General features: G+C 49.1%; 1 protein-coding gene across 50 annotated transcripts; it reads right to left on the minus strand.

The window, feature by feature from the left end:
- Positions 1-231: 231 nt before the first annotated feature.
- MTHFSD (methenyltetrahydrofolate synthetase domain containing) lies at positions 232-26,306 on the minus strand. Of its 50 annotated transcripts, none has more exons than XM_074027547.1 (9): positions 26,279-26,306; positions 24,215-24,318; positions 22,753-22,866; positions 18,986-19,099; positions 17,076-17,166; positions 13,156-13,597; positions 12,646-12,758; positions 12,211-12,336; positions 232-3,104 (listed from the first exon to the last, which is right to left on the minus strand). In XM_074027547.1, exons 7-9 carry the CDS (start codon positions 12,709-12,711, stop codon positions 2,634-2,636), a joined length of 663 nt encoding a protein of 220 aa, XP_073883648.1. In that variant the 5' UTR covers positions 12,712-12,758; positions 13,156-13,597; positions 17,076-17,166; positions 18,986-19,099; positions 22,753-22,866; positions 24,215-24,318; positions 26,279-26,306; the 3' UTR covers positions 232-2,633. The 50 variants fall into 50 exon arrangements, with proteins under 50 accessions (XP_073883648.1, XP_073883651.1, XP_073883649.1 ...); XM_074027550.1 differs by lacking the exon at positions 22,753-22,866 and adding an exon at positions 22,899-23,012; XM_074027548.1 differs by lacking the exon at positions 22,753-22,866 and adding an exon at positions 22,899-23,012 and having other exon boundaries at positions 24,215-24,321.
- Between the last annotated feature and the right edge of the window lie 1,254 nt (positions 26,307-27,560).

A 27,560-nucleotide genomic window follows, 5' to 3' on the forward strand; every position in this document is an offset into this window, starting at 1 on the left:
CCACAGCCCGGCTTCTAATACAAATGTCAATGTTGTGAATAGGGATTTGTACTCTTGAAAGTGTCACCAGCTTTCCTGCTGGGCTTTTCATTCCTGCTCGCTGTCCACAGGCTGTTTAGGATCCTCACCCACCTCACAGGACTTCTATTTTTAGAGCGCATGTTTTCCTGTATATTGTAAGATCAGAGCAGACACGAGCAAAAATTGACACATTTTCCTTTTTAAAAAACATTTTTCTTAATAAAGTTTCGAGGACACTTCATCGACACAACTTTTTTTCGTGCAAAACCGTATCAAATGTCTCAGGACTAAGGAGCGGATGGTGCCTGAGATTTTCTCGATTCCTGCAGTGAAGCTTTTTCACGATGTGGTTCCTTCACTTTGAGTCCCTCAAAGGCCCACGTTGATTTGTTTTCTGTTTATTCAATTGTATCATCCTAGCTACTTGGAGGCTGAGGCGGGAGAATGGTTTGAGCCTGGGGGTTCAAGGTTGCAGTGAGCAGTGATCATGCCACTGCACTCCAGCCTGGGTGACAGAGTGAGACCCTGTCTCAAAAAATAATAATAGATATAAAAACAAAAGGGATGGTCTCAGCACTTGTCAAGTGACTGTCTTCCATTCATTCTCCCCTTATCACATGTGAGTGACACAATCCCGATGCTGATGAGCACGCAACAACCGTGGGAACAAGAAGTTGGGTAGCTGAGTACCTGCCTCACTACCACCTGTCACCACAGTCCTTGGGAACTGTACCCACAGTTCTCCCTGAAAAGGACAGGGCAGTCAAAGGTGTGCAGGCTGATACATGTGGGGGATTTTATTTCACGCACTTGCTCTTTGGTTTTTCTTACACGATGTTCCACAAATATAAAAATGAGAAACTCCTTCAGATTATCTGTGTATCCATACACCTGGATTATTCTGGCTAAAGTGTCAGGGAACCCCAGCAGTCTGGCTTCCCTGAGTGAGCCTGTAGTGACTGGTTTAATCCCGCCGTCTGAGGGTGGGGTGGTCATCAGGCATGGCTGGACACAGGAGTTTCAGTGGTGGGCTCAGAATCCAGCTTCTCCCTCTCCCGGCTCCAGTGGGTCTATTCCCAGAAGCCCTTGCTCCTGTCGGCAGGGCTGTGCCCACTGCTGGCCGGACAGGGAGCGGACAAGGCAGGGATGACTCACTTGCTGTTCTCCTCGAGTTGCTATTCTAATGGCAGCAAATCCACAGAAAAAAGGTAAACAAAAAAACAAACGAGAATCTTTCAAAAAGAGAAGTGTTCTTTAAAAAAAGAGAGAAAAGAAGGTGAGGACTTCAGTGTAACCAGGTGACTACTCTGAACTGGGGGCTGAGTCGGCCTCTGACACTGAGCTGAATGCCCAGTGACAAATGTGACCAGCCGTGCGGGTGGCGGGGAGGCCAAGGACACAGTGGGCCCAGGGCCCAGGGCCCAGGGCCAGGTGTGGTGCTTCCAGACGTTTCTACTCCCCCATTTTATTCATGGCGGCTTGGGAAGGAAATCAGTCTTTAATGAGCAAATCTAAGGCCGCGTTTTCTTTCCAAAGTCTCCACGGGATTTTCACGGGAAAACCAGTGAGAAAATGCCCTTTCAAAGAGAAGACTGAGTGTCCTGAAAACATTTTCTTTAAAGTGCGTGCAAGGGCTGCCCTCTTGAGGCATAATAATGTGCTTAAAATAACACTTGGTAAAACCCTCTGGCTAAAAAATCAAAATTTCTAAAGCATATACATTTGAAGAAAATAAAATCTCCACTTAAAAGCTTATTTTGACTTGTTGCCCGGGATCAATTGCAAAAGCGCTTCTGTTGAGAAAGGACAGTTCAGCCAAACTCCAGCTGGTTTTTAGAAACAGAACTGGAGGGAAAAAACCAGAAAACGTAAGGCACTGGGCAAATATGACGTAGGCTGGGATGAAACCCGTTCTCCCAGAGCCGGTCTCTCCCACAACACCAAGTTGCTCCCCGTGCAGCCAGCTGGCTGAGGGCCCGGAGTGTGTGTCCGCAGAGGGAGGAGTGGGCTGGGGAGGGGAAGAAGGGATGCTGGCTCCCCAAAGTGTGACCTGAGGACTGATCTGAGCTGCAGTGAGCACTTTTTATCCAGGGGCTGAGCTCCCTGGGCTCCTGTGACGTGGATGGAGCTCTCTCTGCCATGCTGCCAGCTCAGGACCCTAAAGTCCAAGGGCGCTCTCTGTACCCGGCATGCAGTCCCGGCCAGGGCCTCTTGAGAGCCGGATCCTTTGTCCATCTTCTCCCGTTCAGCCCACCCCTGGCAAACCCGAGATCATCTTCACATCACCCACCCCTGCTTCGCCACTCACTCAGTCCCCGGCCCCTCTGCTCTGTCCCTCCAGAGAAACACAAACTGGCTCAAGGCCTGAGCCTGCACGAACGGGAGGCTGAAGTCTGCGTGTGCTGTGAGATGGACTGTGGGCTCGCTTCCCCACTCACAGGAGGCCCTGGGCGTTCACTGAGTGGTGACTTCTGGAAAGAACCGAGACCCGAGCAGCTCACGCGGTGGCTCTGCCACGTCTTGCCACACAGGCCTCTCGAGTGCCATGGGAACTGGAGCAGCAGGGGATGGGGATGGTGAGTCTGCAGTGAGCTCTGTGGCTCTCCACAAGGTCACTTGTCCCTCTGCTGCCTGGCCAGCGCCACCCTCAGGGTGTCGGTCCCCAGGCGCAGGCCCTGCAAGCAGGAGACGGCCTGCTGGGCTGCGGCTGAGTCTGGGTAACGGAGGAAGGCTCTGCGCTGTGGGCCCTGCCAGGTGAGCCGCAGGGGCACGGAGCCGAGTTCACGCAGGGCTCTCTTCAGGTCACTCACACGGGCGTCCCGGGGGAGGTTCCCAACATAAACGTCGGCTGCAAGCGGGGCACCCTCCCCTGCTGGGGAGCCACGGGCTGCCTCCATGGAATTGGCTTCTGGCCCGGGTGTGTCCGGGGGCCTTCTGCCAGCACTCAGGGGCACTGCCTGCTGGCGGCCTGGTTCCGGAAGGTGCTGGTGCTCACCCTGGAGGGTGACGTCCTTCCCAGCCTGCTGCTCTCGGGCGCGGAGGCTCCTCAATACTGGGATTTTCTCCATCATCTCCCGGCTGATCTGAAAAGCAAAGCAGTTGCAGCTGTTCTCAGGGACAGACTCACAGGGCGCCTGCCACACACGCGTCCACACCTCTGACTACCGGCTGTGCTACACACGTGGGCTGGATGCTGAGGTCTAACTCAGCCCTAGGGACGGGACTCCCACTGTCCCACCCACTGTCTCACACAGACGATGTCACCAGTCTGTAGCTCTGCCCCTTGCCCCTGGCTTAAGGGAAATCAGCGCTCATGGGGGCTCTCTGGAGCGTTTGCCCACACGCTGTGGAGGTTGCAAGGTTGGGCCTCCATTTTCCTGCAGGCCCAGAAGCAGGAAAGTAAAGCTAGGGCTCTCTGCTCAGGCCTCCTACCCAGAAGAGGCACTTAAGGTTGCTACTAATGGGATTACAGGGTTACCAAAGGCAGCTCCCCTAATGACTTCCCCCTCGCCCGAGAATAACGGGGAGCTGCCTCTGTATCTGCCCCCTATCTGTGCCTTTGGGTGGGATGAGGACTTTAATAGGATCACAGGGGTCTCCTCTCCACTGAGGGAACATCTGTCAGGGATCATCCCCTTCAATGCAGAGCCAAAAATGCAGAAAACAAGGCAAGTCTGAAACACAGCTTTGAAAACACTTCCTAGTGACGGGTCACCAAACTATGAAATCAGTAATACTACGCAAAAGCTTAAGTCTCAATTGTATGGGATTTGTAGACAAAGGACATCTTTGGCTTTATCCAGATTTTTCTAATCAATCAGCTACTGCAGCGGGCCCCTTGGAACAGACTTGAACTGGCTTGAGGCAGCCTAAACAGTGAAGGCCTGTTGGCTCCGTCCTGTGGGGCAGTTTGCACTGGGGGCTGCCTGTGGGTCAGGACAAGTCAGGTGACACCTGGACCACCGTGCCCTGTGCAGAAAAGAAACAGACACTGTGTAGTCCTTTTTGACAATTCTCATTCTTTAGAGATGTTTTTTATTTTTCTTTTGGGCACCAAGCTTTCACATGAGCATGGTCACCAAGAGGCAAGCCGTGGTCACCTGCAGGCCTCTAACAGAAGTGAGTATGTCACAGTATGAGGCAGCACATGAGCTAGACAACTATAAATTGTTCTACAAGATGAAACAGTTCAACTAGTATCAATGCTCTCATTACATTCAGAATAATATGTAATTTCGAGCAATGGTTCTTATCCTTGGCAGGGTGAGAGAGGAACCTTTGTGAGGAGCTGGGGTTCCCTCCCAGGAATGACTCACCCACAATTTTCTGTACAATTTCCCAGGGTCAATAAAGGCTATTCATGGGCCTCCAAGCTACAAGAGGTGCACAGGCCCCAAGTTAAGCATCAATAAATTAGAGTAATAGTTAAAGATAAACACCTAAGAACAGCCAAGTGCGTTCCTGCAAACCTAGAGGCTCTCAGTCCTCTCTCATCTAGTACTAGTACCTGGCTCTGTCTCCCAGTGCTGGGTGGAAAGTAACCTCCCCTCCCGGCGAAACCTTCTCTTTGGTCAGAGTCCTCTGTGGTGGGATGCCACTCTGCTCCCTGGCACTGCCACATCAGAAGCCTTGGCAGGTGGCAGGCACAAGGCCTCATTTTGGTCTTGAATGGCAAACAGACTCTTGGCTGTCATAGAAAGACTCTGCAAAGACTTGCTTCAACATTTCCCATTGTTCAGACACAAAGGAAAACAACTCACGTCTATGTCATGAACATATCCGCGATGTGCTCTTTTCTAATTACAAGGCATTTCCCTTCCACTGGGCCCTCAGCCATCCTTCTCAACTGACTGACTGCGAGGAGACGTAACTCATAGAGCAGTATCATACAAGCTCTGGGGCCCAGGGAATCTCAAAAAGGACTGAAGTCCAACCAACCCAACCTCTTTCCACACCTCTACTCCACCTTCTCAGAAAGTTCAGGCTTTTGTGTTCTTCTGAAGTATTTAAAAATAGATATAAACTGGTCATCATTTGATTTTGAAGGATCTTTTAAATGACCAGATTTAGTACTGAGAACAGATGATAAAATTTAAAACTGCAATTACAATGAGAGAAAAAGTGTGACTATGCATTTATCTGGAAGAACTGAAAGTTACTTGGCTCTGAGGACAGCACCAGAAGCCTTGAGGTGAGAGCATCAAGTGGGCTGGGGGTGGGGGTGAGGTAAGGAGTGCAGTAAGGGGTAGGGGTGTGGGGGCAGGCTGCACCCTCCGGGTAAACACTGCTCTTCTGATGGGGTCTATCGGGAGCTGCGCCAGCCCAGTTTCCTGCCCCCCGAGTTACTTCCCCTCCCATCTGTGTCCAGTAGCACCTCAAGGTTCCCTATGGCAGAAGCAAGCATTCTCGGGCGAGGCTTCACACTTGGGGTTTTACAGCAGAAATCTGTTTTGAAACACGCGGTGGGAAAGACAAATATATCCTTCCATGCACATCACAGGGAGCTCCTCCATTCTGAGCCAGCAAACATACAATCGGCTGAAGAATAATGAAAACATCTTAACCACACATTATGAGCTGACTGGACGGCCAGGGCACCGACACACTGGCATCCGCAGGGGGGCCGTTAGAATGGAAATGCGCAAGTGTGTTCCACTGAAGTAAAATCGCTCTTTTCACGAGCAGTGTTTTTGGGTAAAGGATGACAAGGCTTCGCATCAGCTCCCTCCTCCTCAAGCTCTAATGGAAACATCTTCCTGGCTGTGGGGCGGCTCTGCCACTCTGCCAGCTGCTGGAGGACTGGGCCGATCCCTGCCACAGCTGACAAGAAAGCCTCCTGTGCACCAGCCAGCAGGGTGGCTGGACGCCACGGTCGGGACGAGCGCATGGCAGTGCTACTGTTTCCCGGCTGGCAACGGGGAACAGCTGTTACATTCTGCCAATGTGGCACGTGAAGTGAAACATTTTGCTTGTTAATCAAACATGAGAAAACATTTTTGCCTTTTTATAACTAATTCTATTCTCAAAAAAATAGAACTTGTATTTATATTAAATATTATTATATTATCATATTAAAATAAAGTTTAAAAACCTGTCCCCTAGACATGCTAAGTCAAATATGAATCTGAAATCTGACTTTTAAGATATCTGATTGAGAGTCAGAAATTGCTCAAAAAGCAGAGACTTGGGCTCTAATCCTAAGGCAGCTACATGCTGCTTTTACCATTTTGGATAAACTGCTTTTCTTTCTGACTCCTGCATTACCTGACCTGGAGATAAGGAAACTGGATGATCTTTGAATCCCTCCCCCTTTTCTTTTTTCTTTTTGAGAGACAGGGTCTCACCATGTCACCCAGGCTGGAGTACAGTGGCACAACTCATAGCTCACTGCAGCCTTAAATACCCAACTCCAAGCAATCCTTCTGCCTTAGCCTCCCAAGCAGCTGGCACTCCATGTAGGCACTCACCACCACACCCAGCTAAGTCCTCTATTTTCAGTAGAGATGGGGTCTTGCTATGTTTCTCAGGCTGGTCTTGAACTCCTGGGCTCACGTGATCCTCCTGCCACGGTCTCCCAAAGTGCTGGGATTATAGGCGTGAGCCATGCTGGCCAAGATAAGCAGACATCAGAAGTATTTCTAATACTAAGTTCAACCTCCATAAATAGTGAGTTCTCTTGCCCGAGACTAAATGTGATTGTTCACTGATGAAAATGCCTTAAGATACTTCCAAATGGCCACAGTGAAATAACCATATGGAAGGTATGGTCAGAGGAGAGCACAGGGAAGGCCAACGGAATGTGCTGCCTTCCGTAAACATAAACGCCAGGTAGGCCTGGAAGCCTCTGCTGGCTCTCTAAAGGCAGAATCTCTTCAACATGGCTCACGGAAAACCCTTTTGTTCATAGTTGTTTGATCAACTATGCCAGTTGGTAGAAAAAGACTCAATAGGGCCACCGCTTTACAATCACGCTTCTACTGGGAGTGCTGGCGGACAGCAGGGGCGAGGCCTGGATCTCCCAACAGGGGCCTGACCACAGGCAGCACCGCGTTCGACTGTACCCCAACATCGGGAAGGGATGGCTCAGCTTGGGAGGGGTATGGAAGTCACTAAGAACTATTTAGTAAAAAAACATTTCTGTTTTCCGGTATACATGATCACCTCAAAACTGATGCTGCGAGATGCCAGCTTCCATCTGCACACCCTGGCTCCTGCCTGGCCGTCATTGCAAGGCCCGTGGGAGTGACATGCCTCCCTCCGCCTGCTCTGCACAGAGTCCTGCATGGGACCAGCAGCTCCTGTCTCACTTTCACACTTGGAGTTTGGGCCCTGGGAGAAGAGCAGCCGCATGGTTCCCCTCACACAGACGTGCTTGAGCTTTCCGTGTTGGCTGTTCCAGTGTCACCCTACCCACGTGTGTGCGTTGAGTTTTAAGGACTGGCGCATCTTTAACTATTTTTGTTTCTAAATTCTCATTTATACCAACTGAGTACACTGGGAACAGATACCTACCTTATTGCTGTGTGACTGGGTTCAAATGCACCTGGGCACAATGTCTACCTTGGAAAATGTTGAACAAATTTACTGTTTTTTTCCTAAATATTGTTGATTATAAAATTAGGATATGCTTGTTGTGGGAAATTTGGGAAAAAAGTAGAAACATTTGAAATCCTATCTCCCAGAGATACATACTGTTAATATTCTGTTGTATTTCCTCCCTGTCTTTTCTCTCTGCCTTTTAACATGAGCAGAATATGAAATTCATTATCAAGCATGTATAATATCATATTGTACCTTTTCTACTTTATACCACATGCATTTTCTCATGCCACTAAATATTCTTTAAAAAGCTGTATGCACTTAAATGGACTCCCCCCATCCCCATTTTAAGGCACTGCAAGTCTTCTATAGAAATTCAATAAATCCTTATCTGAATTTCTACATATTTCTCTAGAACTGATTCCTAGAAGGTAAATTATTAGGTCAAATATAGTAATTCTTTTTCAATGAAAGCCTCTCTCAGCCCTCTAAACGTACTGGCCCAGTTGTGGGTAGGGGTTGGTTCACAGTTAGCTGCATTATTTGCAGAGAACAATTTCGTCTTATGTGGGATCTGAAATTGGGCTTTGCTGTCCCAGGACTGCTGTCACAGAGGAGACTGTCCTCAAATCCTTTTTCTTGAAGTGTCTATAGATCAGGCAGCATACTGTGGCCATCTGAAGACCACTCTCCCAGCAGGCTGTGTGGGGAAGAACGGGCCATGCTTTGAAAGCTACAGAATTGTTTCCTTCAGTATAAGCACGAGAGTGGCTCTGGAAGAATCCAGTTTCCTTCATTAAGGAGCAAATGAGTTGACCCGGGAAAGTCAGACGCACAGACCTTGGTCTATGGTATCCTCGCCACCCCCGTGGTAATCAGGAGCCATACGCTGATGGGAGTTCCAATGAAGAGCACAGGACGGGTGAGAAGATGTGTGTGACTGACAGTCCTTCCACCTGGCAAAGGCCAAAAGGTCCTCTGGCTTGTGGGTCTGATGACAGGGACCATAGGCTTGTGGGTGCCCGAGTGGCTTCTCCTAAGCCCTCAGTCTCCTAGAGTCAGGCTGGCCTTGCCTTCGGCGCAGGTGAGGTTCTGGAGTCTGTAGCCATGCCCTACCATTCCTCTCCGTCTCCGAGGTATTCTAACATGTATCTTTCTGGCTCCCCAGCTCAGGCCAGCTCTAGGGAAACACTACAATGGTGTGGCGCGTCTCCACTGCCCAGGTGCGGCTTGGGCAGAACGGGGCTTCCAGGGTGGTGGCAGACCCGGGTCTCCCCAGAGAGGCTCCACCCGCTGCTGCTGTCCAGGTGCTCACTTGGGTCCAGCAGGTGACCATGGGTCTCAACAGGAAGTTCCGTTCTTCTGTTGCCAGTGACTCACAGGACACCACTCAGTCCTGGAAGCTGGCTGGGACTCTGCCCCACAAGGGCAGGCACTGGTCAGTGGCCGGGGCTGCTCGACACTAGCGGGTCCGGGAATTCAGCCATTTTCGGTTTGCTACTGCACAGAGCTGAGGCAGCCAAATGGCTCTCAGCCCACTGCAGATCACCTGACACATGGCTGTCACAGGGAGTGACATCGCATGACTGTCTCCAAGATCAGAAGATCACCGGAGCTGGACGAACTGCCCAGAGGTTCAGGACCACATTCCAGCTTCAGGCCCAGGTCTCTGGTACCATCTCCAGCCTGGCAGAGATCCTTGGTGTAGCTGGGGTTTCAGGGAGTCCTGGGTTCTCAGGGTGCGGTGACTGGGAGATGGAGCAGCAGTGGCTATGCATCTTGTGGCTTGGATGTGGCCAAGTCACCCTGAGTTTCACGGGTCTGTGGGTGAGGCAATCGCCCCCAGAGACAGAAGAGCCCACGAGGACAGAGCAGACAATGTGCCTTCTAGAAAGGAGGAGTAAAAGCAGAGCCTTCTGGGGAACGTCTCTGTGCCTCTCTCTTCCTGCCAGAAAGTTTCTGATGAGGGTGCAGAGCGCCGGAATGCACTTTCAGCCCCTTTCCCAACCCTACCAGGCTTCCTTTGTCGAAGAGGAGATGGAGGAGGAACAATGGCTCCTCGTGGGGGGTCTCTGCAAAGCACCTGCACGGTCACAGGCGGTATGGAGCAGCCGAAGGGCTGGAGAGCCGGGTCAGTGCCTTTCTCTCCTTGTCCTCCACTGAGAGGTAGTAAAGGGCATACCAGGGCACCACGTGACAACCCGTGGCCACAGGGAGACATGTGAAGGACCCCATCTTGGCTCAGTGAGCTACCCAGAAGGACCATCCTAAGGATTCTACCAGCAGCACAGAGAAAGAAGAAACATGCATGACGTCCAGGAAGATTTCTCAACTTTACCAACCAACCTCCCATTTGTGACAATGATGAAGACTGTGGCCATGCTCGCAAGCATCGTCCTGGGCATTCTACGTGCACTGCCGCGCACCCTCCTATTTCAAAGACAAACGAGGGGCTCGGAGGGTGTGCTGGAGGTTACAGACAGAGCTACGAAGTGGGAAACTCTTGACTGCTAAACTGAGCAATACGCTCACTGGCCACTTGGTCTCCTTTCTTCAAAATCATGAGACACAGGCTGAGAAGAGTCCACGTGTATGTTGGCGGTGAATCAAGGAGATGCGCTGTTTACAGTAACTGCACTCAAACGGAGCGTGTATTAGACTGCTCTGTAAGACAGGGCAGGACGTCAACTATTGGAAAGGTGGAACAAAGGCCAGGGAATCAGATGCTGAACTATCTTTGTGTTTTGAAAATGAGTAAAGGCAAGGCAGTTTGTGCTTCCTTCACATCCTTCCACAAGCGATCGACAGTGCATCGCAGATATCCCAGTGAGATGGCCAAGAGGTAAATTCTTGGATTCTAAGACTATACAAACCTATAGTGATAAATCATTACCACTATAATATCATGGAGGGGTATACCAAATATTTGCCAAAAAGTCCATTTGAAATGATATCATAACTTAGCACTGAACAGTCCCCCCTTCCACATCCAAAATCTTTCCTGGAATTTAGGGATTTCTTTTTTCTCCCAACAAATGTTGATAAAAACTCATTTGAGCTGCATGGTTAGTGAGACTAAAACAGAAACGCTGGGGGATGGAGAAAGTGACTGATTTCCTCTGACCATGCAAAGGGATTACCAGGTGGTGAAACTGAGAACACAGGACCCAAAATGAGAGACATGTTTTTAAAAGTTTGAGATTCTTGCTGAGGCCTCATAAACAGTGACCATTTTCCTGGAAGAGGGTCTGGACAAACAGTGACACCCCCAATGCCCTCCCTCCCCCACAGTGCTGACCCTGTTTCAGGAACCTTGGTTTGCTTTTCTGTAAGAGCATATATTCACCTAACATGTCCGATGACTTCATTTGTTGCTACTTTTCTACTTTTCTTGTTAAAATCTTCAGAAAGTAACCAGGCTGTTCCTAGCTCTCTTCCGGGAGAGGCTGTCCAGGCTCCCCCTAATATGGCTGCAATGGGCCCCTTCTCTAACGTGCTGGCCTGGAGGGACTGCCAGCAGCCTCACTGTGGCTAATGCCCTTGTGCAACTTTCCCACCATCCCTGTTCTTGGCTCTGAGGAGCCACCAGCCTCGCACTCTGTCTAGTGCATTGGCTTCCACTTACAAGGAAGCTGTGGACCAGAGTTCCCAGGTGAAAGACTCTGAAGAAAGACACCAAGGGATATTTTCATTTCCTGGCAGAGCAGTGACCGCCTTCTCCCCAGTGCTCCTGGTGCGCTTGGAGGGCCGCCCATCCACTCTGGGTCACACAGGCTATTCCCTCTGCTTTCATCAGCAACCAACTGAGGAGTGCACACCTGAGAGGCCCCAACAGTGCCTGCCCGGGACGCCTGCAGGGAAAGTCCCTGCTGGGCTGTGGCGAAAGTAGCAGGTATTTTGTGTTCATCCTTAGAGGTGGATGCTGTTGATTTTCTATGCCCAAAGGAAGGATACTTTCAAACACTGAATGACTTGGGTTTAAATGGGAGACGTGGACACATATGCTTATTTGACCAATAGTTTTGTCCACACGAAGCACAAATGTCTTCTCAGTAATTCTGGCTGTTTGCCAGCAGACACAGCATCATAGCCTACAGGCTGCCTCAGGGTCAAACTCCTACTGCAGACTAATTTGCAACATGTGCCATTACCTAATCTGGAGATAAAAACCACACATGTATAAAATGTACAAAAGCTTGGTACTGCCTTCTACTCAGGCTAGATCTGCTTGAAGATCGAGATCTTCAGTTAAAAAAAAAAATCCGGATTTAAAAAGGGAAGACCAATGAGATAATGCCAGGCAGAGTTTGCTGCACCTGGGATGGCAGAAAACAACTCTTAAAAATGAAAAACAGTGGGCAAGTAAAGCTTCAAGGCATTCGCCCTCCTAGCCCATGTGGCCATTTCTGCCATCCACAGAGGTGGATTTTAAACCCAGCTGCTTTTTAGAATGCCAGAGATCTGTAAGCAGATTCTTGGGCCTGGGCCTGGAGATTGTCATTCAGGAGCCAAATTGTTCAAAAGCTCCTTGGGTAATTCTAACGTATAGCCACGCTGGGATTGCCAACAGCTCCCATGCCAGACAGAAAACACTTAAAAGAGGAGGGGCCGCTAAGCTACAGGCCAGAGCTGGCCACGGCCGTGACCCACCTTGGACCAGGTGATTCCCATTGGCTGTGGGCGCTCACAGCCTGTGGTGATGACTCTGGTTGGAGTGAGGATGTAGTCAACGGCGATGTCGTGCTCCTCAAGGAGCTCTTCAGGGATGTCCACGACCTGGGGGAACGGAGGTGGGATAAAGGGGCTGGTGGGAACGCCACTGCAGGATAAAGGGGCTGGTAGGAATGCCACTGCAGTCGTGCACACTGCCCCACCCAGTGGGAATGTGAGGCTGGCTAGAGAAGCACCCCCACATTCACTCTGGTGCTGAGGCTTAGCCACTGCACCACTAGCAAGTCCAGCCCTGGCTGATCCACACCACTCATGACACAGCATGGTTCAGAAGCAGACGAGTCCCTTTCCCCACCCCCTGCTCCCTCAGAAGAGAGTGGCAGTGGCTCTGCTCAGCCCACTCATAAGGAGCACCTGGCAGTCGTGGACGATGGTGACCACCGGCGTCTCCTTGCTGACGGCACCTATGGAAACCATCATGGCATATTCCAGATCAGCGTAGCCTTCTCCCTTCCCGATTCTCCAGCCTGAGAGACAACCGAGAATCAGTGTCGCTGTGTGGTCCGGGGCATCGCTGAGAAGTGGATTTTCCATCAGGTCCAGTGGAAGGAGAAGCTTGAACTCAATATCCCGAGCTAATCTATAGAAATTTTCACAGAAATGCCCACCAAATGCCCACAAGCAGCCCTCCATGAAGATGGACTTCTGGGCATTAAACAGGAATAACAACACAGCAAATGTCAGGTGGTGAAAATACAATGATGTGAACACTGGACCGTTTAACCGTGTCACAAAGGGAAACAGCTCACATTCATGTCAGCTTTATGTTAGCAAGACTCATACTTAAAAAGAATGAAAAGAGCAGTTCTCAAAAAGACTAAAAACAAATTCCTACTGAAAGCAAAATAGGTTTAATCAACTTACCTCGGGGGAGAATTGCCGCTGTGAAGTCAGGAGCCCGTGACGGCACGGCCTTGTTTCTTTAAAAACACTGAATAGTCACCACTGGACACCAGGTCCCGAGGGACGGTTTAAGCAGTACTAATGTGTTTTGCAAATTTGTAATGAGTGGCACCACAAAAGGATTATCTGAGCCTAAAAGAGCAGCTAAGATGAAATCGAGGTTTAACAGCCTCTCTAGCCAAATCAGCTATTCAGAGACAAAAATGCAGGAAGACAGGAAACATCAAATGCCTTCTGACCCTCACGGAGAAGCTACAATTCCTCTTGTGAGAAGCCTGAGGCCCTTCAGAAACGGAGGCCTGCGTGTGGCACCACCAGCATCACCCGCAGAACACCTGCATTACTGCCGCTGTGCCTGAGACTCACATCTGATCGTGCTACTTTGACACTTCAAAACCTCCAACTGTGCATGCAAAGAAACAAGAGAAAGAAAATTCAACAGAAAAAATAGCAAAGGATATGAACAGTTCACAGAAAATGACAGGCAGATAAGCAGCAAACATACAAAATTCTTGACTGACTCCTAATTAGGTACAAATCAAAGGCAAAGGAGATACTATTCACTGCTCACTAGCAGACTGCAAAAAGTCAAAGCTGACTCATTCCAGCTAGGAACACGGAAGCAGAGACAGAGGCCGGGCACCACTGTTGGGGCCGAAAGTGAGCGGCCCTTCTGGTGGCAACATCGAGGCTGACAAAATCCATCCTTCAGTTCAGCAACTCCCCTCCGAGGCCCTGGCCCATGGAGAGCCTCAAACACGCACCTAGACTATCCCCCAGAACATACTTCACTCTAGCATGATCTGTGAGGGAAAAGACCAAAGCCAAATCTGGAAATAACTCATAAAGTATACATCCATCGGCCGGGGTGGGCTTCAGTTATTGAGGGGCAGTCACGAGAGAACACCATGCAGTTCCTCAACACCAGCCGAGGAGGCCGGCCTGCTGTGCTGACAGGAGGGGCTCTAAGACACATTCTCCAGCGAGGCACGGAGCTCTGTGTGTGCCACTGTCCCTTCTGTGAATGTGGAAAAGGGATGTCTATGAATCTAGACCTATAAACTATAAGACAGGGGTTCCCAACTCCCGGGCCACAGACCAGTGCCAGTCCGTGGCCTGTGAGGAACCAGGCCACACAGCACGAGGTGGGCAGGGAGTGAGAAAAGCTCCATCTCTATCTACAGCCGCTCCCCGTCATTCTCATTACTGTCTGAGCTCCGCCTCCTGTCCGATCAGCCGCGGCATTAGATTCTCATAGGCGTGCAAACCCGCGTATGAACTGTGCGTGCCAGGGATCTAGGTGGCATGCTCCTGATGAGAATCTAATGCCTGCTGATCTGTCACTGTCTCTCATCACCCTGAGATGGGACCGTCTAGTTGAAGGAAAACAAGCTTAGGGCTCCCACTGATTCTACATTATGAGTTGTGTAATTACTTCATTATTTATTACGATGTAGGAATAACAGAACTAAAGTACACAATAAATGTAATGTGCTTAAATTATGCTGAAACCATCCCCTCCGTGGACCATGGAAAAATTGTCTCCCATGAAACCAGTCCCTGGTGCCAAGAAGTTGGGGACCATTGCTATAAGATATCTGTGTTTCAGCAAAACAAACTGTCATCAGAGTGAACAGAGAACCTACAGAATGGGAGAAAATTCTGCAACCTATCTGTCTGACAAAAGTCTAATATCCAGAGTCTGTAAGAAACTGAAACAAATTTACAAGAAAAAAACCCAAACAACCCCATTAAAAAGTGGGCAAAGGGCCTGCACAGACAGTTCTCAAAAGGAGACATTTATACGGCCCACAAACATGAGAAAAAGCTCAACATTGCTGATCACTAGAGAAATGCACATCAAAACCACAATGAGATACCATCTCACACCAGTCAGAATGGCGATTATTAAAAAGTCAAGAAACGACAGATGCTGGCAAGGCTGTGGAGGGATAGGAAGCTTTCACACTGTTGGTGGGAACGTAAATTAATTCAACCATTATGGAAGACAGTGTGCTGATTTCTAAAGGACCTAGAACCAGAAATACCATTTGACCCAGCAATCCCATTACTGGGTATATACCCAAAGGAATATAAATCATTCTTCTATAATGACACACGCACATGTATGTTCACTGCAGCACTATTCACAATAACAAGGACATGGAATCAACCCCAATGCCCATCAACGATAGGCTGGATAAAGAAAATGTGGTACATATACACTATGGAATACTATGCAGCCATTAAAAGGAACGAGATCATGTCCTTTGCAGGGACATGGATGAAGCTGGAAGCCATTATCCTCAGCAAACTAACACAGGAACAGAAAACCAAGCGCCACATGTTCTCACTCATAAGTGGGAGCTGAACAATGAGAACACATGGACACAGGGAGGGGAACAACCCACACTGGGGCCTGTCAGGGCAGGGGCAGAGGGAGGGAGAATATCAGGGAAAATAGCTAATGCATGCTGGGTTTAATACTTAGGTGATGGCTTGGTAGGTGCAGCAACGCACCACGGAACACGTTTACCTATGTAACACACCTGCACATCCTGCACATGCACCCCGGAACTTAAAAAAAAAAGAGATCTGTGTCTCACACGCATGCTACTATGTACGACATCTACACTAGGAACTCCTAATGGGGCAGCTGGGAAAGGAACAGGGAAGACGTATGGTAGAGCTTTCTGTGCTGTTCAATTTTCGAAGCAGACACATGACTACTTCACTACTTTACACAGGGGGTCCGGTGAACAATGAAACTTACAAAGCATTGCTTTCTTCTTATACATCCCTGAACCTGATGATCTTTTTCAAGAGGTCCGGGACCTCTGCTGATTTCCCACCACCTAGAGCCCAAGTCCCATCATCTGGCCTCAAGGCTTCTGAGAAGGGGCCGCAACCTAGTAAAGGCCTGCTGCCTGAGGACCCTTCAGCCCTCTCTGCCTGGACAGTGGCCAGCATGCAGGAGCCAGCCCTGAGGCCACTACTGAGGAGATGCCCCCTCCAGGCCGGCAGGTCCCTCCTCAGACTCCCCCTCCCACTCCCGTCAGTCCTGACTTGTGTCAAGCACTGATCATGTCAAGTCCTGTCCTGGTCCAGCTCTCGTGTCTGCCCCACCCACACACCGTGTACTAAGGTAGACCACCCAGTGCCTGCCTGGCACACAGCAGGTGCAGCAGGTACACCAGAGCAGTGTGTTCCTGAGTCCCCAGCCTTGATGACACAGACAAAGCACCGGAAACGGGAATGCAATGAAAGCAAAGAATAATGTCCCCACATCAGCTCCAGTGGTGGCTGGGAAAAGAGGGTGTCCTGAAGCTGGAGATAGCGAGGAGTGGTGCGGTGACCCTGCCCTCTTGGCAAGGGCCCCCTGGACTTGGGGACCGAGAGCAGCCTGCCTCGCACGCAGCACGGCAAAGCACCAGGCCTCAGAAGTCTCAGCGACACACCACGTTGTTCAGGAGTCTGCTGCTTCATCATAAAAACAAAGCTTGGAAGGTACTGTTTTTCCGCTTGCTGGAGTCCCTCCAAAACCAAGTATTTACTGACATACTGAAAAGAAATTCAGCTCCAGCTCACTTAAGAACAGACAGAAAACATTTCACCACCTGAAGAGAGAGCTATCTCACTTTGTTTTCCCCGCTAAGAAAAGTGAAAATGCTGTACATGTGTGGGGCTGGGGCCAGGAGTGGGGGCGCTGAGCCAATTCACCACTGAAAAATGCAGTGGCTTCGGAGACCAGGTAAGCGCATCCAGAAAGCAGAAATCACCGGCGACTTTTGAAAGACAAACAGCCTGGCACTGACAGCCTGGCACACAGCCGCCTTCAGGCAGAGCTGTCACACTCAAGAGTTCCCATTTGCTAGTCTTACCTTTTTCAGAAACGGCGACGGATCCCACCACAACTAAATCCACAAGGACCCTGGAATCCAAGCCAATGGGGACACTGTAGTTCCTCACACCCTGCACACCGAGACATGGATTGGAAAACTTCAACGCCAGCTGCTTCCTCATTTTGTAATTCATGATCAAAGTGCGCTCAGGGTTTGAATCAACCTCTCGGACAACACCGATGCAGGCACACACAGCACCGCGCATGTGGCGTTTCAGGAGAAGCCGCATTCCAGAAACCGCTTTAGGGCAGTTCCCGTCTCTTTCCCAGAAAGGTTGCCAAGGGGAACTCACAGCACAAATTCATAGGCTGCCAATTTCATAACATTTAACAAATCGTTTCTCCCCATAAGGCAGAAAAGTACAGTGGTGAGAACACAGGGGCAGAGTCCCAGGGCACTGGGTTCAGGGCCTCTGAGCCACAGGACCCCAGCAGGCTGGAGCTCTCTGAGCCTCAGTTTCTTCCCCTGTAAGACAGGGACACCACCCTCTGCCTTGTCAGGCCAGTGTTGGAATTAAATAACAAAACATATGCATTTAGCACATAAGACATGGTCAGTAAACACTGTATGACATATTTATTCAATATAAAATCCTGAAAGGCACTATTTTTATGTACGATATACTCACTTCTAAAAAATTATCCCTTCACCCAAAATGTTCCAAAAGTGTATCGCTTTATATTAATGTAGTTCTGCATGTAAAGAATAGGGAAGTTGAATACATTCATGATTCTCATAACATGGTTTATGTAAATCTCAGGAAAAAGCCATTTTCAGTCCTGTATCCAGCAGTAACTGATCATTCAATGTGGCAGTGGGCTCTGTCTGTCAGTGCAGAGCTATGACAAGTTCCGTAAGGATCAGTGCATACGGGTGGCTTGGGGTTTCCCGACAGTCACACAGGGGCCTAGTCCAGGAAACCCTCCACTGCAGGCAACCCTGTGTTCTCATCATCTCACAGGAGCCATAGGGGGCAGGCACTGACCGACTGCAGAGGAGCAGACGGCTTGCATTTGTGAATGCTGACCATCACCATGGTTTTATCCCATTTTTCTACCTTTATTTTTCCTTTGCTCCTTTCTCTCTCTCTCTATATATATATTTTTACTTTATCGTATGTATTTTTATAAATCATACCAAATTCTATTTTTGGAATAAGCAGGGTGCTAATAAGTAAACAATAAAACATTCCAGTTTTATACATTAGGCTTAAGTGGCGAATCCCATAAAAAAGGGTATCTTGAATTGCCTTATTTTTTATTCTCAGTAGATTAGAAATTAAATGACTTGGAGTTTACTTTAGGATTCTTAAAAAAGCCACCAAATTCGACTTCCTTAACTGTAAAATACATGACCAATTGTATTATAATGCACCCTAAAGTCATACTTGTACACTTGGTTTTACTAAATTGCGAGGCATTCAAGAAAATCTTAAATTTATAATTGTCAGCAATTACTCATTCAGAACTGGTGAGGCAATTTCCAGTGGAGCACGTTTTGGAAATTCTATCCCATCTCCCCAGTCGCTCTGGCGGCATCTGACGAACAGGCTGGGGATAAGAAAAAGCTCCACAATACTAAACATCGCAGGTTAACACTGGGCAGCGCCGAGAACCAGATCACTCGTCTTCCCTTTTCTTACAATAAGGAATTTATAATTTGCCAATTTGGTGCAAAATAGAAATTGAATTACAGAAATAGAATCTGTTTACTCAGTCTTCCTACTTGGCTCCGTTAATGACAGAATTCTTGAATACTTTAATATCTCTGTTCTTTTGGCCCTGTTAAAAATGAATTCCAACTGCGTGATGCTATCTTATGCTAACTTGTGAGAAGCCTTCACAGGGTACAGTTCTTTCCTAGGTGGGGACGGTGCTTCTGGCGCTTACCTGAGAGGTGGCACATTTTCTCAAGATGTCTTTAGTTGCCCCAGGGGGTGGTGTGATCTTATTAAACAACCCCGTTCTCAGTCGTGGTGTTGGAACCAACAATGTTTTATTGCTCTTTTAAAGAAAAGACAATCAATAAATTACAAAATTAAATTATTCCATAGGACTTTCTTATATGTGCTTTTACCATTTCAGGAGGAGAGGCAAATTACTATTATCTGCATTCTTTTTTGGTGTGTGCCAAGGAAATTACTTATTTGAAAACCTAATTAAATAATATGTGGGGTCGATTTTTCTTAGAATCACCACTCGGCACCTCCTTACCCTGAAGAGCCACAGTGTTTACTAAACTTGCTAATTTGACTTCACTTGCCATTCAAAATCGTTACAGGTAAAAATTGACAACAGAAATCCAAACTGCCGGGCGCGGTGGCTCAAGCCTGTAATCCCAGCACTTTGGGAGGCCGAGACGGGCGGATCACGAGGTCAGGAGATCGAGACCAGCCTGGCTAACGCGGTGAAACCCCGTCTCTACTAAAAAATACAAAAAACTAGCCGGGCGAGGTGGCGGGCGCCTGTAGTCCCAACTACTTGGGAGGCTGAGGCAGGAGAATGGCGTAGACCCGGGAGGCGGAGCTGCAGTGAGCTGAGATCCGGCCACTGCACTCCAGCCTGGGCGACAGAGTGAGACTCCGTCTCAAAAAAAAAAAAAAAGAAAAAGAAATCCAAACTAAGGCTGGTTCTGACAAAATCCCAACCTCAACTTTCCTGCGCCCTCTCTGCGCTCAGCACCAAGTGCAACAGAGTTACAATAATGTTGTCATTGGAAACTGGCAAGGCATAGCTACCTTACTCAAACATTTCTATGCAGTTTGGCTGTTCAGCAAATCACAGTCAAAGAGACCAGTAGTCATGATAATCAATACACCGACACATGCCAATAGCCCTTTACTTCTACTTAGTTCTCAAATGCCTATTGTGAGAACCTCTACAACAGGGCTTCTCAAAGGGAGGGCCCTGGGCCAGCGCATCAGTGCTTCTGGCACCTGTTCGAAATGAATCAGCCCCTCTGGGGGAGCTCTGATGAGCCTTCCAGTGACTCTCATACACACGGAAGTTTGAAAACCGCTGGCTGAGATGTCTCATAGATTATGCAAGGGTAAGCCACAAGGCAATCACAAGATCTGTGAAATCTTTCATGTAAATAATAGTATATTTTAGTTTTTGAGCAGGAGATGACATCGCAAGACCAATAAAAGACCCATAACATCTGTTTGGCCTATTTCAACAAAGGCTTGTCAACCACGAGAGCAAAGGACTTCAACACAGCACTCTAACTGCCACGTGCTGCTTTTCTGTGAGTGGTGGAGTGTGGCTCCCCTCATTGGCAGTGTTGGAGTCCTGTGCACCACATTATGGGGATCACTCTCTCTTTTCTAGAAGCTGCTCATCCTCTGGCTCAGTGGATCTCAGCCTTTAGTGTGCATTAGAATCACCAGCAAGCTTTAAGAATTACCGAGGTCTAGACCTCACTCCAGAGACCAATTGGAACCTGGCATGGCCAACAGACAGTCTTCAAACCTCCTTGAGTGACACCACCATGTGGCTAGAGCTGGCAAGTGGCACCTAAGCCAGTGGTCCTGAAGCCTGCGTGCTTGGAGCACCCCCAGAGTATTGATGAAGCAGAGTCTGATGCCACTCTAGAGACTCACAGGTCTGGGGTTGAGCCTGGGAAGCTGTGCATGCCTCCCACACTGGGGACTGTGCGGTCAGATACTGGCCGCTGTGCCTCTAGGTGTGGCCTGAGGCTGTGCATGTCACCATTGCCTGCCCACACACAGCTGGGGCTCAGGAACCTGGATTTTTACCTGCATCCCAGCTGATCCTTAAGTCCCTAAAGTTTCCAAAAACCACTGAGGACCCTGTAAGCACCAGAACTCAGGGACCACATGTGTGTTGGTGTCTTTCACCACTACATCCTATGCCCAGCAGGCAGCCTGGGAGATAGCTCAGTTATTTATGCAGTTGTTTCTCCAGCCTGAATAAACGATGGCATCAAGCAACAGGGATTTGCGCAGGTCTGCATCCCTCTTTCAGGCCGTCTTGGCTAAGGCTGACCTCCACACGGTCAAGGTTTCTGATTTTTGCTCTGAGGGGCTGACAGCTGAGAACACCCTGAACTTCACACCTGCAAGGACTGGCTCTGGAGTCAGGTGGCTGGGTCAGAATCCTGGCTGTACCGAGACTGACGTGTGGTAACCTGAGGTGGAGCCTCTCTGCATGTGGTTTCAAGTGTCACAGAGGAGAAGAGATGGCTCCCACAGGACTACTGGAGAGCTAAACCACATAACACAGGGAAAACATTTAGACAGAACTGTGCCTCGAATGCAGCGACTGCTGACTACTGTCCTTCCTTGCTACTGCTGCTATTCCTACTTCTAGCTTATTCAAATGATTCATTAACTGAGAAAATAAGGCTGACAGGAAGCTACGCTTCCGGAAGAGCCTACATAGAAGTCTCTCTTGGGACTGAACCGCCATCAGCAGACAAAACGATGTCCCACACGAGCCGGGACCCAGGGCAGGCCCCTTCTCTCAGCTCCAGCAAGAATACACTCTGCCATTCCCCTTTCTTTGCCACGCAGTGTGGAAAGCGCTCCTCTCGCCAGGGCTTCTCAGGAATTTGACTTGACCACTTGGGTGGGAGAATGGTGTCAGCACACAACGCATGGCAGCGTAAGGCAGAATGTCGACGATGCTGCCGTGAGATGGCCAGTACTATACTCATGTTATCAGCTGTGATTTGCTTCAGCAAAACCACACTAACCATTACATTACATTAATGGGGTGATTTGAATGTTACTGATTTTATAGTTTTGTTTGTATTTAACTTATATGCTTATTTTGTTTTATAGTTGTATAAAAGCTATCTGCGTTAAAATGTATATCAAGTTTTATGTTTATCATATTGAATTAGATTATAATAAACTAATTTAAACCAACCCTGGGGGAGTTTTCTTTTTTTCCTTGAAAAGGGGCCTCTATGTTTTCCGTCGAGAAACAGTGCTCTAATGGATACATTTTGAGGGCACATCAGGCTTCTTACTAGTGATGGATCATGTTTCAAAGAATTATAACACTACACCTATGGCAAAAAGAACTAAATATGTTGTAATCTCCCTCCTCTGATGAAGCACATCAAAACTGAGAATGTTTCCACGCCATAGTTTCTGTGTTTGGTTGGATAGGAAGAAAAAAAATAAAAATTATAAGAGCATGCCTGAATTTAAAAAGTTCAACAGTGTTGAGAAGAAACTTCTCCAGTTCTTATCCCTGGTCTTCATAGTCTCAGAACATGACAAGTGACGTCTGTCATCCAGAGGCAAATGATTCTGTGTTCAGCCAGCTTGTCAGCGTGCTCATTTCAAATGGCAAAGTGGTGTCACCGTTTCAGCGCCGGCTCCTCAATTCTGGACCATCACAGGTTCTGCCTGCGTTCCCTCTCTTGTGCGGAAGCCATTGTTTTGAACATCCTTTATCTCTGAATTTAGACACACTTGGGACTCCCGACTGACTGAATGCTAAACAGCTAAAGGGCTTCTGAACTATTCTTGGAAAAATCACCACCAAGGACACTTTCTCTACTGGAGGGAATCAGAAGCACCGACTTTCTAAATACAAGACAGACGTGTGCGCTGACCAGCGACCTGGAAAAGGTGTCCCCCTTGGCGGCCAGGTCTCGGCTCGGCTCAGGGAAGCGGAATTACCTGCAGCGCCAGCAGCCGAACGCCTTCCAGTGGTTTATCAGGGTCCACTTTAACTTCCTGTGTTCTGGCAAAAACGTCTAGGTCTTTGATGTTTTGGCAGGCCAGATAAGACCCCTAGTTAGGCAAATAGACAGAGGTGCACTTACTTCAAGGACGAAGAAGCGAGCATTTTTCTGGGGGGCGTCAGGATTTACTTTAATGGTCCTGGCCGTTTTGAACGCCTGCAAGCGTGGGAGTTGCTCAGCAGCATGAGAAGCGCCCTGTTTCCAATGCAATCGCACGTTACTGAAATGACAGCACGCTCTCAGGCCAACTGCAGCCCAAGCAGCTTGGCCCAGAATCTCACCCAGACAGGCATTAACAGTCACTCAAAGAAACATCTAAGGAAGTAGTCTAAGTAAGGAAAGGGATTTGAGAAAAGGAGCCTAATCCCACTTGAGTTTTAACTGAAATAAAACACGCACTCCAAAAAGAATACGAATCACGAGTGCAAAATGTGATGATTTTTCACAAAATGAAGACTGCTGTGTAACCACCACCAAAATCAAGCAACAGCATGACCTGGAAGCCCCACCTCTCTCCTGTTTCATTCATTTTTAAAGATTTCTACATGATTCTCTACATCCTTCATCTTTTCCTCTGCCAAGACACCTTTCTCTCTCTGGGGTCAGAAGTATTAAAACAAAACACAGTAACAACAGAAAATCATCAAAAGAGCAGTTTTTCAAAGGGACAGGACAGTCTTGGAACCACCTCAGCTGAGGACCAGAGAAGGTGGAGCTTGTTGTGGAGAAGCCAGGCTTGGGGAGAGACAGTCCCGACAAAATGGGGTGAAGCAAGCAAACAGCTAAGTCCTTCAGGCCAGAGAGAGCATTTTTGACAAGCGCTGTCTTTTTCTCTTGGAAAACAGGCATGCCAAAGACTATGAACTGTTGCACTGCCTCTTTCAACTAACCTTTTTTTTTCTGTCAACCCTGTTAGGAACAGCCATCTTTGATTGTCTTACATTTTGATTAGCTGGGAAACTGAGGCCCAGCATCATTAGGCTGGCAAGGCATTCATTTCTTTCCAAAGGCGCTAGAGCCTGGACTTCCAGTTCAGTACCCTTCACTCCCTAACGCTCTTAGCAGGGTCAATTTTGTGAAAAGCCATCACAACAATAACATGCTTCTGGCCAGGATAAATATTTTACTTTGTATCATATAGAAAATAGCAAGTAGCACCACTTCACCTAGAGACAACCAAGCCGCCCTGCACAGAGAGGCAAGAGGCCCCAGGTGAAGGGTAAACAATGTCTCCAAACGCTAAGGACGCCCTGGCCAAATGGTTTTGATTTCACACCACTGCTCACTGCTCACCACATTCTAATCCACCATGATGCAGTACGAGAATTTTATTACGAGTGTTAGTCATTTCGGAATATCTTGTTTTCCTTTTCCAGACTCCAGAAATGTGTCAGTACCTTAAAGTTGGGAATCCTGTGATGAACAGGTCGGGGAAAGTCAGCTAAATTTTGTGATTCCATGTGGTCCCAAATTTGCTCACGAATGTCCTGTTTGGAGACACCTACTGCAACAGAAGAGTCCCACTTAATAACAAACAAAGGAATTCCACAGCCCATGCTGAAAGCCTGCTCCAGTTACACGCTCAGCTCCCCACATAGGAGTTCATGACTATGCCAGACCAGATTGAGAGGGTTTTTGGTCTCTACATTGAAAAATGTAGTAAGTTTTTTTTTTTTTTTTTTTTTTTTTTTTTGAGATGGAGTTTCGCTCTCGTTGCCCAGGCTGGAGTGCAACGGTGTGATTTCGGCTTACCGCAACCTCCACCTCTGCCTCCCGGGTTCAAGCGATTCTCCTGCCTCAGCCTCCTGAGTAGCTGGGATTACAGGCATGTGTCACCACATACTCACGAACAATTATTAAAGTTCACAGTAAATTAAACATAGCTCTAATATTTAATCCAGTTATACTAACCTTGAAGCAGTAGGGGAGCCAAATACAACTCAAGCCTTGTAACCAAGCCCTCCTAGAGTCCCTGCTTGGGGACTCAGGTTCTGCTGATGCAGAGAAACTGTCCTCTCAGTCTGTTCAGTCTTGACATAACTATGATTCCCTTATTCTTGCCGTAAGTCAGGTAAGCTTGCCTTTAAACTAAGTGATCTCTAAGACAGCTATTATTTTGGATAACTGACTGCAATCCCCTTTATTAGTGTGGGCTTAATAATTAGATGACCATGTTGGCCTCATCTCCTGTCATTCCTCACTCTGAATCCAAAAAGTGGCTCAAGGACTGTTCTTCCCTGGCCCCAACATACCTGCCTACCTCCCTCTCCCTTTCAGGCCTGTACCTCCTCTGCTCTCCCTCAGGTCTAGCTTAGATTCGACCTCCCCCAGGAAACACTCTTTGAGTGCTGTCTCAGGCAGATGACCCTCCTTTAGAAATCTAAGGAGTACCCATACCATTTGGGTTTTTTTTTTCCCCAAACTGGAACAATTACTACAAGGTTACCGCATGCCTCACTTTCACTAACAGCCCAGAGGGCCTGGAATATCCCCAGCCCTGCGCAGGGTACCCTGTGGGACACAAGAAATGTAACACTGTGGCCCCTGCTCTGGAGTCAATTAATCCCATAACAGTGATTCCCCCTAATAAAGCAATGGGCTAACTGGTAAGGGGAGGGGTCATTGCAAAAGAAAAGGGCAGGGCCTTTCCTTTGGAAAGTTACAAAAACATGAGAAATAATTAAAATAATAAAAGGTGACACATAGTAATGTGTGAAATGCCTGAACCCTATTCTGTAATTGTCTGTTTGCTCCCCCAGCAGGCTGTGGACCCTGCTGGGTCAGCGTGGGTCTCATTCACCCTTAAGTCTCCAGTCCCAGCTCAGTCCTGGCACAGGACAGGCATCCCAAAAGGTCACTCTAACCATGACGGCATATGATCACCCTCCGTCTATGTATTGTGTGCATCCTGCACACGTAGTATGGGTGGGAGTGGACCTGTTCACAGTTGGGGTTCCGGCATTTAACAGACCCTGGCACACCTTTTGTACTAGTAGTATGGGTATCTGCCAGGCAATCCTGCGAGCAATCATCCACCCCTTCCCCCACTAGCGAGTGACTTCCTACAGGCCAGGGGCTCTACCGGAGGAAGCCTCGCCAGTGCCCAGAGAGGGCCGCGCGGACAAGGCTTCCACAACCATCTGTTAAGACCACAGCAGTTAAGCGACCCCCGCGTGTAAGTCAAACCAGCTTCCGATCCTGCCCCTGAGCCTCAGTTTCCCCGACCTCACGGGGCCCACAGGCTCCCCGACGTGAACGGCAGGTGTCCCTCCCGCCTTGTCTTCCCGTTATCTTTATTTGGTTGGACCCGAACCCAGCACAGACCCTCTCCGATCCCCTCGCCCGCCTCCGGTGATTCTGCGCCATCCTCTGCCAGCCCCCGTGGCCCCGCCTCGACCCTCACCGGTCCCGGCCGTCCCTCCCCATTCCCAGCCGCCCGGGCGCCGCGCAGCGCCCCTCACCCGCCCTTGGCTCCATGGCGACGCAGTCACCGCGCGACATCTCCCGGCGCCGAGTCTGGCGCGTAGTGACGTCACCCGCTTCGCGCCTGCGCGACGGCGGGAGGGGCGGAGGTTGAGCAGGCGTGGCCCGGGCGCGCATGCGCGGGCGGGTAAAACCCGTGCCGGGGACCGTCAGGGACGCTCCCGGGCATGTCGTTCATGCTGTTAGCTGGTCATTGTCGAGCGCCGCCCGTGACAGGCGTTTTGCCAAGCCTTGGAGTTACTGAAAGAACAAGTCCCTGGCCTCTCGGGGCCCATTGCCGGTTGAAACACATCCCACCTCCTCTTCCAGTCCTAGAGGCCGCCTCCTCCGGAAAGCCGGCCTTGATTGCTCCTCCTGCAGGACGCGGTTCCCTCCTTTGAGACCCTGCAGACCCTCGTGTGCTCACACTTGGACTCAGCCGGCAGCTCTTTAAAGGGTCAGGCAGATGGAGATTCGAAGCCAGCCCAGCCCCAGCGACTGCGCTGCGGACGGCCAGAGGCCATCCTTTGAGAAACGCCCGAGAGGTCAGGGATTCTTACCCTGACCTCTGCATACCCTGAGAAAGAACGAACGTGGCAGCTTGCGTCTGCTCGTCTATGTCTTTCGTGTTTGCCAACCTAAGGGTCGGGAAGACCCTAAGGGTCGAGGAGACCAGGCTGCACAGACCATCACGTCCATGCCCTCCCAGGACCCAGTCCAGCGGGAAGAAAACGAGGGCGTTCAGCCTGGCGGTGCATTCACTTATTAGGAAGAAGACATCCCCCAGCCCCACCCAGCACACACACACGTCAGGGACCAGCCACTAGGAACCGCTCCCTGAGCGAATGAAGGCATCCCCGTAGCCACGTGCCTGGCACATCACAAGCACTCAAAACGTGGCTGCCACCTTTCGAAATTACATGCCCAAAACTTTATGAGACCCTCACAACACGCTTGTGAGACAGACAAAAGCGTCTGAATGCCTGCCCACTTGACCAATACAGAAAATGGTGTTCCGTGTTCAAGCGACTTACTCACGTCTGCTGGTAACTGGTACTGTGCCGTTTGACCTCCTTAGGACATAATTAATGATGGTAATTAGCAGTGCTACGATATGCCAGGCATTGAGCTTAGCGCCTTAAAAGTCATAGCTAAATATGTTTCACAACAAACCGTCAGAGGCAAATGTGACCCGCCTTCTACGGAGGAGGCAACAGAAGCTCAGACACGTTCAAGAAGCTTGGCCTGAGTCTCCCAGCTGGGAAGGAACAGAGCAGTGAT

This window comes from Macaca fascicularis, chromosome 20, assembly GCF_037993035.2.
Source record: "Macaca fascicularis isolate 582-1 chromosome 20, T2T-MFA8v1.1".
NCBI lineage: Eukaryota > Metazoa > Chordata > Mammalia > Primates > Cercopithecidae > Macaca > Macaca fascicularis.